The following is a 13,621-nucleotide window of genomic DNA, read 5'->3' on the forward strand; positions in this document are numbered from 1 at the left end:
AAATCTCACTTAACATGGCCTTCCTCTCCTCACAGAAAGCCTCCAGTTCCTCTCATGAGGGCAGGATGTGTGAAGCTCAGATGGCTGGCCCCGCCCACATGCGTCCACCCTATGACGGCCCACCCACTACTATCGCAGCTGTGCCTCCGTACATCGGTCCCGACACCCCTGCCCTGCGGACCCTCAGCGAGTACGCCCGACCCCACGTCATGTCCCCCACCAATCGAAATCACCCGTTCTTCGTGTCCCTCAACCCTGCAGACCCGCTGCTGGCCTATCACATGCCCAGCTTGTACAATGCCGACCCGGCCATGCGGGAGCGCGAACTACGAGAACGGGAGATGCGCGAGAGGGAGATTCGCGAGAGGGAGCTGAGGGAAAGGATGAAACCTGGTTTTGAGATTAAGCCTCCAGAGATGGACACACTTCACCCTTCCACAAACCCCATGGAGCACTTTGCCCGGCATGGGGCCATCACATTGCCCCCCATGGCCGGCCATCACCCTTTTGCCGCCTTCCATCCCGGCCTGAACCCATTAGAGCGTGAGCGGCTGGCCCTCGCTGCTGGGCCCCAGCTGCGGCCAGAAATGAGCTACCCAGAGAGGTTGGCTGCAGAGAGACTCCATGCTGAGAGGATGGCCACAGTGGCCAATGATCCCATCGCCCGTCTGCAGATGTTCAACGTCACGCCACACCACCACCAGCACTCGCATATTCACTCCCATCTCCACCTCCACCAGCAAGATCCTCTTCACCAAGGTAAAGAAAAGCCCTGTGTACAGTACATACACAAAAATGCCATTGTACCACTTAAAATAACATTTTGAACAACTATATATATATATATATATATAGATATATAGATATATATATATATATCTATATATATATATATATATATATAGATATATATATATATAGATATATATCTATATATATAGAGATATAGATATATATATTCATTATCAATTGATAACAAATGTTAAGAGTTGCACTCTAAAACATGAATTTTGGGAAAACTACATGCTGTTAATTGCTAGTTATTTGGCAAACATTCAGTTTGTCCTAAATTTATTTGGTAAATAGATGTTGCAAATTGGAAGGTAATGTTAAGATTTTTCATTTTCTGAATGTATTATTGTGTGTTTCTGATGTTATTGTGTGATATTTTTTACTTAAACATTTTTACACGGAAAGGGAGATCTGTATTATCAGCACAAAGATAAGAACAATATCTTTATATAGAACGTTGGTAAATATTATAGTATAATTCAAAAATACTAAAGGCCCAGGGATAGAACCTTGGGGCACGCCACGGATTAATTGCTTAGGAATTCGGGTCACCTGATGTGTTATGTGCAAGTTAAATAATGTACAATAAGGAACTTTGAAGTGTAAGTTTGAAGGAGATTAATATTTGTCATGTATCCTGTGCTTTAATTTGAATCAAGTTTTCTGTACATACAATGATACATATGATATGTGATACTTCTCTCATAACAGTGCAGAGTGAACAGAAGGGACTTTGAATTAATGATAATTCCTTTTCCATCTTTTCTAGATTAACATTTTTACCATATGATCTGAAATTCCACCTCATATTTTGTCTCTGTAGTAATGTACGGCATTGACATACGAGATTGGATTTAAGCATATTATACCATCATTAAATGTCTGATAGAGCCAGCAGATGCTTTACTGTGGATAAATATAGTAAAGTCGTTCCTGCACTCTTTTGGTCAACCTTGAGAGGAGTAACATTATATTCAGCTGTGTATCACTGTTGCCTGTGGCATGCACTGTCTGTGATGTCGTAAAATGAGTGTACCCTGAACCTCAGACTCTGACCGCCAGAAGGTGGTGGTGAATGTCTTGTGTGTCCTCCAGGCTCCGGGGGCCATCCCCTGGCATTAGATCCCCTTGCAGGAGGACCTCACCTGGCTCGCTTCCCTTACCCGCACGGCGCCATCCCCAACCCTCTCCTCGGCCAGCATCCGCAAGAACACGAGATGCTGCGCCACCCGGTTTTCGGTATGCTCTCTGCCAATATATCGTCTCTCATTAACGGCAATATCGCATCCGATCTATCAATCTGAGCTCTGCCAGATCGCCCGATCGAATCATTTGCTTGTGCCTTCCTCCAGGTACTCCATACCCGCGAGAACTACAAGGAGGTCTGCCACCGCAAATGTCCGCAGCCCACCAGCTGCAGGCCATGCATGCCCAGTCTGCTGAGCTCCAGAGGCTGGCCATGGAGCAGCAGTGGCTCCACGGACACCATCACATGCACGGAGGACCCCTGCCTGGTCAGGAGGACTACTACAGGTCAGATAAACAACAGACATTAGACTAAATAACAATAACAATTTCGATTTGACAAATATTAATACGTTGTCGTTTGTGTTTCAGCCGGCTGAAGAAGGAGAGTGACAAGCAGCTGTAACCAGCCATGGGAGGCAGCGACTGACAGGTGCAGGACACAGGAAGTTGTTACAGAGTTGTTCATTCAGTTTTGAAGAACAGAAAATGCCAAGTGGATCGTCTGAGAATTCTTCTGATATTTGTTTTTTGTTCCTGTCAAGGACTTTTTTTAACTATTATTTTTCAAGACATTGACTTTCTTTGGTATATAGCCAGTAGTGACAACGTCCTCAAGACTCCTGCATGACAAGCTTCCCTGACATTTTTTTGTAGGTGCTAGAACAAGACACTGTGCTTATCAACAAACAAAAAAAAGACAAGACCGGTCAGGCCGTTTATGGAAAAATAACAAGTGCTATCTTAAACTCGACATTTATTTTAATACATTGTTGGAGGTTTTTCATAATTTTAAGAAAAGCTACAGCATGGCGTTTTTGAGTCTGTAAATAGTATATATAAACATATAATTATTATTATAATTATTATTATTACTAGGTGTGGACTCCAAACCAAGTCGTTTCAACCTCCAATATAATTGTTTTGAAGCATTATCCCTTGTTTCAGAGGGGAGCCCCATGGCATTATATGAGCAGTTTCTGAGAGAGTCGTGGTTCAGTTGTAACGTTCCTCTGACGTCACTGTGTTAGATTTAGTCCCACATGAACTATGTAAACCATAAACCTGTCACACCCACATCCATCCATCACACACCTTTGACACGCAGCAGGTTGTCAGAATGTGTAAACTCAACGCGTTGAGTGAATGATTTGAAACACTTGAAGAGGTGACACAGTAGTCACTGAGGTTTCTGTGGAGTGCACACCGAAGCCGTGGATTCAAATAAAACAGAAGTTTGCACTGAGAGAGTTTCTTTGAGCTCCACACGATTGGTTTTATGCTTTCAATTAAAAATCTATATTTTATTACTTTTTTTTGTTTTTACAGAGGATGGTTTTAATTATGATTTTAAACACGTGGACGCTAAAACACATTTGGCTGAACTGAAGAAATTTTAAATTTCAAGTTGCTGTTTTGTTTTTTGTTTTTTTAGATAACCAGGACCTGAATTTTAACTTTGTTCACTATATCAGGAGGCTAACAGGACTTCAGGATTGTTTTAAACGTGTGAATGGTTGTGACTCGGTGCTAGTTGTGTTGTGGTTGTCCCCTTTTGTCCACCTGGTGCAGTCACCAAAGTGTTTGTTGCGGGGCCCATGTCCGACTGAGTCATCCTCCAGCTAGGCTTTAATAATGTTCACTGTGACACGGGGGGGGGGGGGGGGGGGCCTGCCGACACGTGACGACCAGGAGACAGAGGGTCGACGATGTGTGTGAGCGTCTGTGTGGTTTCCTCACAATGTTTTTGTATGCCTTGGTTCTTTGGGGATATACACACACACACACACACACACACACACACACACACACACACACACACACACACACTCCTGGGCCTCAGGAGCGTGTGTTTGACTGTTACAAGTTGTGTTGACCTGACATACCAGTGCACATGAGCCCAAGTTTTTTTTGTTTTTTGTTTTTTGTTGCTCTAGTCATGATGCGTTCTGCTTTTGTTCCATGCACTAAGACTGTTTGACCGTCATGGACATTTACACAACTGTGGCTTTTTTTTTAAATTTTCTTTTAACCAAATGAAGAAACTGTACTTGCATTTAAAAGTGACCATATCTTCCCTTGGAGCACTATAATTTACATTTAAACACTTGCAAACAACATCAAACTCATGCCCCCTTTTTAAATATTCTAAAAAAAGTCTTCGACAAGAACCCGCCATTTTGTCTTGCCATTTCCCACCCCCTGTCTCTCTTCTGACGACGTACTCCTCATCATCATCTTTGCCTCATTTTCCTGACGATTCCCTTGCCTTTTATTCCCTCTTTTTGTGTCTCCAAAACCTTTGATGTTAAGTGTTGTCAATGGTTTAGCTTCTTGTTTCAAAGCGGCAATAGCAGAATGTAAATTCTGACTGCTAAGATTTATATATATACTGGTATCTTGAAGCTTATTGTATATATGAGTAGTCGCCATGGGATGACACAATGTAAACAAAAAGTAGAAATAATAAGAAAAATTGTGAGTCCTGTGTTCTCTCCATTTGAGTATTTTGTAATTTTTTTGAAAAATTTGTGGAATTAAAATAAACGACTAAGTTACACCACAAGAAACGACTTGATTTTTTGTTATGCCTTCTGATGCGTCATATTTATTTCTTTGTGAATGCGTGTTTGTCTGCTGAGGTAGAGCAGACTGCTAAATCCCATCAGCCATGAGACACAATAATCCTGTTTCAAGGGTAAACAATTTTGATTACTCTGCTCATTTGCTGAACGGCAAAGAAAGAAACAAAACACCCTCAATTCCCTCTTCCTTCTTCTTTTCATATTTGAAATGTAATTCTCACGCTGAGCAGGGGAGCTGATGCTGGGTCTGTTTTGATAATACTCAATCCTACACTTGCTCTTGAATAATAGAGATTTTGCTTGACGGTTGAAATGTGTTGCAGAATAGATCAAGCATTCCTTTTTTCTTATTTTATTTCAGCTTTATATTTTCTCAGTTTCACAAACACCGAGCTTTAGGAGATCTCCCCAGCAGCAGGTAGTAAATCTCAGAGCCGAATATTGCACTGCTTCGGTATAATAACATCAAAGCCAGGCTAAGCCAGAAGGAACACTTACTCAGGCTGAGATGCCTTGCTATCAGCGGGGCAGGGCTGTCATTTCATCCTGCGTGTGGGGGAGTGATAGACCAGCAATCTGTGATGGTGTGCCGCAGTGATGGCTGTCATTTTGAGAGGGAGCTATTATTCTACTGCTGCTCTCTGAAATGATGCCCTGTCCTCGGGAAAATCAAGGTTCCTTGGATGCTCCATCCTGGGGCTGTCATGTGACGGCCGCCTTGTGAGGAGATGCTGCCTGTTGTCGCCAGCTCACTTCACCTCCCCATAAGACACAACAAGACGTCAGCCGAGCAGCGCCGGCTGGTTGAATAATTCATCTCCCCTCCTCCTCCACACCGGCGATGGAGCGACTGTGACTTGTGTCAACTCAAATCCCTTTCATAATACTGTGTGTACCCCTCAGGCAGGCACACAGGATACATGGTCTCAAAAAATCCGCTCCCTCTGTCTGAATAGCAATATGTCTTGTGCTGCTCTCGCAGTGTTATTGTATCGGTTGCAGCAGGTCTCGGACATATAGCCTCATCATCTCCTCCATCCTCCCGTCTTTTCTTTCGCTCCACTAGCTCTGCCTGCTGCAGAGCGTGATGCTCAGTGGCAGAGAGGAGCCTACATGCTATTAGTGCATTCAGTCGGAAGGTAGCTGTGTTCCTTCAGCGGGTAGCTCTGCTGTTGCCCTGTTTATCTCATGATGAGCTATGTTGACACAGAAAGCAAATCTGCTGTGGGTGGAATTCCTCATCCACAGTCTGAATTAGATATGAAGGAGACATGATACTAAATGTATTTTATATGTGTGGTATTCTCCCAGTATTTATTAGTTTTGTGCAGAATCAACATTGGTTCCATGTTTTCTCTTCAGATCTGGACTTAAATTCTGTCATTTAGAAAACAAGCAGCCTCAGGTTATGTAAAAAAACTCAATAAATCGAGCACAGCTGTAGGAATTTGATGCATGCAAATATAGGTAATTAAACACATCTGAAATGCAAATAAGCCCATCTCCAATATGCATACATGCATTTTATTTAAAACAAGGTTTGGGACTGCATTTCAAACATCTGAATATTGCATATTAATGAAGCAACCTTCATTTTCCAAGGAAAGGTTAAAGCAAGGTTTTTCTATAAAACAGGAATGATGACTGCACCTGGGAGGATCAACTTTTAAAGTATGCTACATGGTAAAATACTTCAGTTGGCTTTCAAGCTACTTTCCCTGTGAAGTCAGGTTAAAGGTCCAAACACAAAGCAGCCGTGGAAACAAACATGCTGCTTCATGAAAGACGGAAACATCCTCAAGATTTCCATATAAAAGACTCCACACTTTGTCAAGTGTCCCTGACCCTCTCATCCTCTTCTCCCAGCTGTAATCATCTCCCTCCTCACCAAACATGACTCATGACTTCATTAGTTTCTGTACTGTAAGAAGTGTGTATCAGTGTGTGGTCTGTGAATTCAGAAGTTAACTGTGTTAAATGGAAAGAGGAGAGTATGTCGGGCCTTTTGACACGTTTAAATAGATGGAGCGATGGGGCGGGACATCTATCTCAGCCTATGGATCTCCTTTGTCAAACAGTAAGTAATGAACTATAAAATAATACTTTTTGTATTGTATACATGTATATAGTTTGCCATTGCTTCTTTTACTTAAGTTAATTTGAAAACTTCTTCCAACATCCCTTTATACTTCTACATTTCAGTGGGAAATATTATAGACGTGGAGTTACCAATTTGTTGTCAAGAAGTTTTACTATCATCATTGGAACACTAGAGCTCTATGTTACATCTTGGTTGCCCACCAATAAAAAGATTTTTGAAACGGAAGAAGTTGGAAAATATCAGCTCTGCATACCACAGCATAATATATCATGTCCAAGAGTCGGCTGCCATTTTGATCCAACCTTAATGTTCAATCCTTGCAAGTGTTCTGTAACCCAAACTCTCCCAGTGTGTGGGTGTGTATCAGTTTATCTCTATGAAAGCTATCTGTTTGCATTGCTGCCTGCTGTTTGAGGCCTTAGCTGCAGCTCCCATGCGTCTAATGATATCCTGCTCTCACATTCCTGTCATAACCAATGTGGATTCCCCCCCCCACCAGTGGATCAACCCGGTGTGGCCACTGGCCTGACCCGAGCATTCCTCACCCACTCCCAACACACACACACACACACACACACACACACACACACACACACACACACACACATACACGCCCTCAGGAGGCCTTGGTTTTGCGAACACCTACCACAAACCTCACACGCACTGCCTCTCGTTCTCCCTTCAGTTTCTATTGTCTTGAGTTAGATTTCAAGGGAACAGCCTGTAGCCAGAGTCCTAGGAACTCTTTGTTCAATAAAGTGTGCCAGGTTCGGTTGCTCGCTGGCAAAGTATAGACAATGCAAGGCTCACACGCTAGACTTCCAGGCTCCTCTTTAATGTGTTGTCATAAAACATGCAGCTGGCAGAGACTTAACGTTCAGCGGGACTCTGCTGCTGCAGCACACTGAGCTCTGGGTATTGCCCTTCCAACTGTCCTCATAGGCCTACATGTTTCTTTCGTCAGCGCCAGTGCACCGTCAGAGTCACACTGACCTGACATTTGAGATTCCTCACAACATTTCAATCCACCCAGTGGAAAGTTTGAAAAAAATAAGGAGACTGCTGGGCCTGCAGTCCACAAAAATGTCCTCTCCTGTCATCTCAAAACATCGGGACAGTGGAGGGATATTGGTTCTTATGGCAGTGCACTCTTTTCGGATGAAAATAAGACTTCAAACTATCATCTGGTTTACTTCTCCTCTGCTAAAAGGGAAAAGAAATGTAGAATGTATTTAGGAAACGATCTGCGTACTGCCATGTGGCTTACCCCCAACCCCTTTAAATGTAGTGTAGGGGGTTTCGTAACCTTTTATAACTCAAAAACAGATTTGGTCTACTCTTGCATTTACAAACATATTTTGTTAATCCTTAAACCAGAAAGTATATAATAAATCCCAAACCAACTTGCACAGACACTGGCTGAATAATGGCTGACATTATGAACTTCTTTACAAAAAATAGATGTAGCTTATGTGCTTCAGTTTGCTCTTTCTTTATTATTTTCTCCAACATATTTGTCAGCTAAATGTTCTACATTTATTTCTGCATTAATGTTAGAAATTAAAAACGGATCATATGCATAAAAACATCTTAATGTAACAAAACAACAGGGTAAGAAAACTTAGAAATATAATATACCTACATTAAAACTGTGTACATGTATAACTACATAAAGTTAACAGTTGAATCCTGTTTTACCTTAGAAATCTTTTTCATGGAAAGGAGAAATGTTTGCTAAAACTGGTTAAAATCAAATTTTCAAAAACGGGAAGCTCACTGTATTGTCAGACTTGGTTCACAAACAATGTTTTATTGACTTTATTTAACTCTTTGCCATCAGAGCAACACATCCTAGAGAACTGAAGTCAGTTAAATCTGATAGAAAGCTGATTTGTGAGCTCAGAACAGCTCTTTTGCTGACCATTTTATAACTGCTTGAGTTTCTTTAAATCACTGTTGATGAATGCTATTGTCCTCCAATGAGGAAATGGAGGAGCTGCTTACAGAAAAGATTAAAGTAAATTAAGGATATCTCCAAGAATATCTCAGAAAAATACCAACAAAATAGCAATTAAACCTTCGTAAAGACATTTTGATTATGAGTTATCAGTGATATTCCAAATGTTGTAGTTTGGTTGACAAGCTTTAGTTTACATAATATCTAGTTTACTTTTTGTAGAAAATTGTGATGATTTTTTTGCATATATAAACAAAAACAGTAGCCTACACTAAGTCAGTTAGTATATACTGTATACAGTTAGTTATGTAGTATGAAAGTGGGACACAGCAAATGTCTTGGCTGTTGCTCTCCTGCACACTTACAGCCGATGTCTTATGGCGTCTACTGGCTGCTAATTTCTGCCCATTTAGCAACAGCACCTGTGTTATCTGTATTGCTATGTGTGAATTAACTTCTATTTGGCTGTTGTTACAGTAAACAATGGAAACATGAGTTTCTGCATAGTGATGAAATAGGAATAATCACATTTGAGTGTTATGGGCTTAGTTTGGCGATTACCTGTATTCACACTGATGTAAACATTACTTTTGCCAAACACAAGATTGACATATTCCTGTTTCCTCCTCATATATCCATATTAGAAAACTATTTTACTCAAATAAATGGGTTTATTCATTCATAATTACATGTGAACTTGCTACTGCTGCACTTACTGCCTTTCTATATACTCCTAATTCTCACTCAGGCTGTAACAATTACCTCCATCATGGATTAAACATTTAGTCTAAATATTCGAGGAAGTTCAAAAATGCTAATTATAAGAGACCATGGTGACGTATTTAGTATTTTATGTTCAACCAATAATCCAAAACTTTAGAGTGATCTAAAGAGCAGAGCAGCAAACCCTCAGTTGGAACCAGCGAATGTTTAACATCTTTTCTTAATGAATTACTTTGATAAATAATTGATTAACTAAATTGTTGTCAATTCATATTTTAGCTGTTGAATAATCAACAAATAAATTAATTGAGCACACATTTGCATACATAATCCTTTCTACTTCAGTCGACTGAAGTTTTATCTCAAAATTAGCAAGATTCTACACAATTATTTTTTACAGGAAGCAACATTCTAAATAAGTAAATCTATGCTTTAGTCACTTACTTCAACATTTTAACACAATTTATTTATATTTCTGCAAATCAGCCAGTTTCTGTTCACTGGACTTATTCCAATTATCGTGTGTAACTTAATTTCAGTGATGAGCACAACAGATTAGATTTGGGGATCAACTGCCTAAATCATTAACTGACTGCCCTAATGTGCCATAGCTCAGCGGCTCCACACAGTCGCTCATCATGCAGATAACCCGGGTTCGACCCTGGCCTGTCATACATGCTGTCATGGCTTTATAAAGCCTGCCTGTCTCAGGGTAGCAACAGCAGCAAAGCTAAATAAATCACAGACAGTAAATGGCTCATGCTCCTCAGCTATCTCCTCAGCTATCACTATGTCTGTGTGCCAGGACTGATAGTATTCTGTTGGTCCCCTGCTAGCTTGGAGTAGCCCAGCAGTGGCTTTCTCTGCAGTGAGGCAACGGGTTGGCCTCCCCCCCCGCTGTTCTGAGGACTAGGACAGCAAAGGAAAAGGTGCTCAGAGGGTCAACAAGTAGCTTAGAGGTGCCATGCTGTGGCTTGGGGGCCAGAGGAGAAAGCCAGCACTCCAACCTTGTGTTTGTTGTAATGGCCGTCCCTGTGATAGATGCTGTTGTCAGAGCATACACCTGCTGTGCCATGGGGCTGTCCACTTGCCCTGATGCAGATGGATTGGCCTTTGTTTTTTTCCCCTCACCTCCTCCGTGTAATTAATCTCCAGTGCGAGTCTATGGAGGAGACTGCTCTGTGACTGTGGGCTGCAGGCCGATGAACTCCCCGGCGGGCGGTTAGGGGCGGCTTTCAAGGCCCCGAGGATGAGCACCGCCAAGGCGATGGCAAAAGAAGATGTTTAAATGCACACTGCTCCAGGCCTCCTCCTTTGCACTTGGTTATCAAAAGAAGAGGTGACGAGCACAATATGTGTCCCTGCTGCAGAGTACAATTTATCTTGGGTGAAAATAGCATCTCTTGGAAGATTCAACAGTAATAGACCCTCTCAAGCACCATTGCCATCCCATACTTTACACTGAGGCGTGTTTCTCCTTACCTATTGCTTCACCCGCACCACATGTTTTCTGCTCCATTTCACAAGATAATAAGACTGTGGGCGAAAATGGCTTAAAGCTAATGAACATATCTGCGCTGCTATTTTTTATATTTTGAGTTTATCAGTATGAAAACTGCCAATTGACCACATTACAGGGAGGAAGATTGGTTCAGAAAGGCGACACATTTTTGTCCCTATATTATTGTTTTAAAAGGCAAGTGTGAATACTACAGTACTGTAGTACGTATAGACCATGTGGTGTTACACTGAGAGATCCAGAGCTTAACTGAGGGAGCCACACTAGTACTGTCTCTGCCAATCAAGTTGTATTATAAGACTGCATGCACAGATTTATAATAAAATGTAATGACAGTAAATGATTGGTAGCTCTATAACGACACAAATGAATAAAGCATCTTTTGAGCTTTGTGATCCAGAGGTTTGTAGGAAGTGTTTGTGATTTGAGCATTAAGTCCTCTTTCGGGTGCAGTAGTGGGCTGCTAATCAGTGGCTGTGGTTAATCCCTTGGCTGTGGTGCTTTTCACCAGCTGAGAGCAGTGAGGTTATGGACAAACTGAAGCCCCCTTGAGATGGTGGTGTGAAGCAAATCCAGGCAAATCACTGAGCCTCGAAATGAGCCAAATGGAGACGAAAATAAAAGAGGCGTACACTGTATTTTTTTCGAAGGAAGGAAAGTCTTCATAAAGCTTTAATACTGTGCAGAGGGACAGGTCAGTTTAATGAGGTGATGTGAAGCCTGGAAATGAATAGTGTTGTGATATCCTGCAGCACAGCAAATAGAAGCACTGGGAGCCATTGAGTTTCAGAGCCTGAGGCGCAGGACTGCAGAGCAAACAGGCAGAGTGTTAGTTCACTAAATGATGCAGAATGGATGCTGGATAATCACCAGGCTGCTCATAAATTCTCCTTCAAAGGCACTTCGTAGAATAAAGTGACTGCACTTTCTTTAGTCTGGACTATAAGACATGTGCGGTCCAGATAATCATCTCACCATATCAACACCTGATAGAAATGATATTATAATGATCAGATTTTAATTTTATTTGATCAATAGACGCGTCTTTACTATTGCAAACAGGGAAAATGCATCAAGCGGGATTCACAGCGCTCATCCTGATTATCTATGTTCATGTTGAACATTTCTCCGGTGCAGCCCCCGGGGTTATGGAGGAACAGTGCGTGGTTTAGTCGAGCCCTCCTCCCTCCCTGTAAGCCCTCAACTCCGGTGGCTGGCTGCAGATTTAATGGGTTTAGCAGCTGTTGAGGAAAAGCAGTGAGGGCTTGTGGCATATGCTCTGGTTAGAACAAAGAGCAGCGAGCACACCACTCAAGCTACAGCCGCCTCAGCCGAACGCAGTGCTGCCACATGGGCTGCAGTTAAACAATTTTACAGCTTGTCTTCATTCAGTTTATTTGATTGACTTTCTGTTAATGTACTGTTCCATCTTTCGTGTGCTTTTAGTAGTCTTTTTGATAATGTCCCGCCAATTAACAAAATATTTCCAAGAATATTGCTGTTTAGGTGTCTTTTTATATGTTTGCAAGGTGACATTTACTTTCTTTTTACTGTGTGAGGTTTTACAGCGAGTGGGTAAGCTATTAATTCATGAAATGAGAGCAGAGGATGGTGTATTTCAAATTTAAAGGCACTTGACAAGGCTGCCCTCTTCAGGGAGAGCTGTAACCCCTCCAACACGTCTGCTTTCAATGTGCTCCATGATGCTATTTGGATAGAAAGTGGTGCAGAGAGTCCTCTAGTGGAAATAGACACAAATGACTCTGTGGAAAGGTTTTTCTATTTTCTATTTTATGCGAACAGACACAGTTTTGCCATGGCTGAAATGTGCATCAAATTAATGACAATGTAAAGGTTGACTCTGACTTTTATGTTTTCAAAAGGAAGAGAAGTCCAAATTTTATGGACTAATTTTAATTTTCTGCCAGGAACATTTTTGATTTGATTTGGCAAAGTGCTCTACTGCTGCCTGTAAATATGATCAGATTATTAGCTGAAAGCTAATTAACGCTGGCAAATATGTGATCCTCAACACTTGGTTATGTTGAGCAGAATTATTACTCTGCTTTATTGTAGTAGCAGCGTATTTAACATGGCATGCAGTATTTCCTGCACATATAACAATCTGACAGATTGCACAGATACTTTTTCTACACATACATCTGGCCCATGCAGTCTGGTTACTCCTATAATTACCAGCTGTTGTGGACACACACACATGCTGATGTAAGTTGTATTGCAGTTTGCACAGTTGCTCTGTGCATATATGAGCTTCAACAGGCAGTATGTGTAAACAGTGATAATGTTGTGTTTGTGCAGTGTGTGTGTGTGTGTGTGTGTGTGTGTGTGTGTGTATGTGTTTTGCTCGGTTTCCTAACTGTTAGCAAACACGCTGTGCTGCCATGTTCTCCCACTCACTGATGACAGAACCAGCTCAGTGACTGTGTGGGAGTCAAGTGTGGCAGGTTTGCTGACTGTCTGTACTCATAACAGTGCAAGCTCCCTAAATCAAGGAAGCTGCTCTTCGTGTCTGTGTGTGTGTGTGTGTGTGTGTCTCTGTAGTGTATGAATAAAAGTAGGTAGTAAAAGCTGTCTCTTGGATTGCCTGCTTGCCCTCATTAAAGGAAAAAAATGTCCTTTTATAGCTACGCTGCAAGGAGGCAGAAACGCTTAAACAAATCAAATCAAATGGTAAACAC

The 13,621-nt window shown here is 41.7% G+C and overlaps 1 protein-coding gene across 7 annotated transcripts in view; it reads left to right on the forward strand.

Annotated features, from left to right (window-relative positions):
* The window catches only part of rerea (arginine-glutamic acid dipeptide (RE) repeats a), a 123,352-nt gene extending 119,777 nt beyond the window's left edge, over positions 1-3,575 (forward strand). For 4 of the 7 annotated variants that reach the window (XM_068733825.1, XM_068733826.1, XM_068733824.1 and 1 more), the window contains 4 exons: positions 36-759; positions 1,855-2,031; positions 2,145-2,325; positions 2,410-3,575. In XM_068733825.1, the coding sequence (XP_068589926.1) occupies positions 36-759; positions 1,855-2,031; positions 2,145-2,325; positions 2,410-2,443 (1,116 nt within the window). In that variant the 3' untranslated portion in view covers positions 2,444-3,575. The remainder of the gene's footprint in view (positions 1-35; positions 760-1,854; positions 2,032-2,144; positions 2,326-2,409) is intronic. The other 3 variants (XM_068733829.1, XM_068733831.1, XM_068733828.1) reach the window with 2 other exon arrangements.
* The last annotated feature ends 10,046 nt before the right edge of the window (positions 3,576-13,621 follow it).

Source organism: Cebidichthys violaceus, unplaced genomic scaffold (genome assembly GCF_023349555.1).
Source record: "Cebidichthys violaceus isolate CVI_PGR_0920_01 unplaced genomic scaffold, fCebVio1.0.p SCAF_6, whole genome shotgun sequence".
In the NCBI taxonomy this organism is placed as follows: Eukaryota; Metazoa; Chordata; class Actinopteri; order Perciformes; family Stichaeidae; genus Cebidichthys; species Cebidichthys violaceus.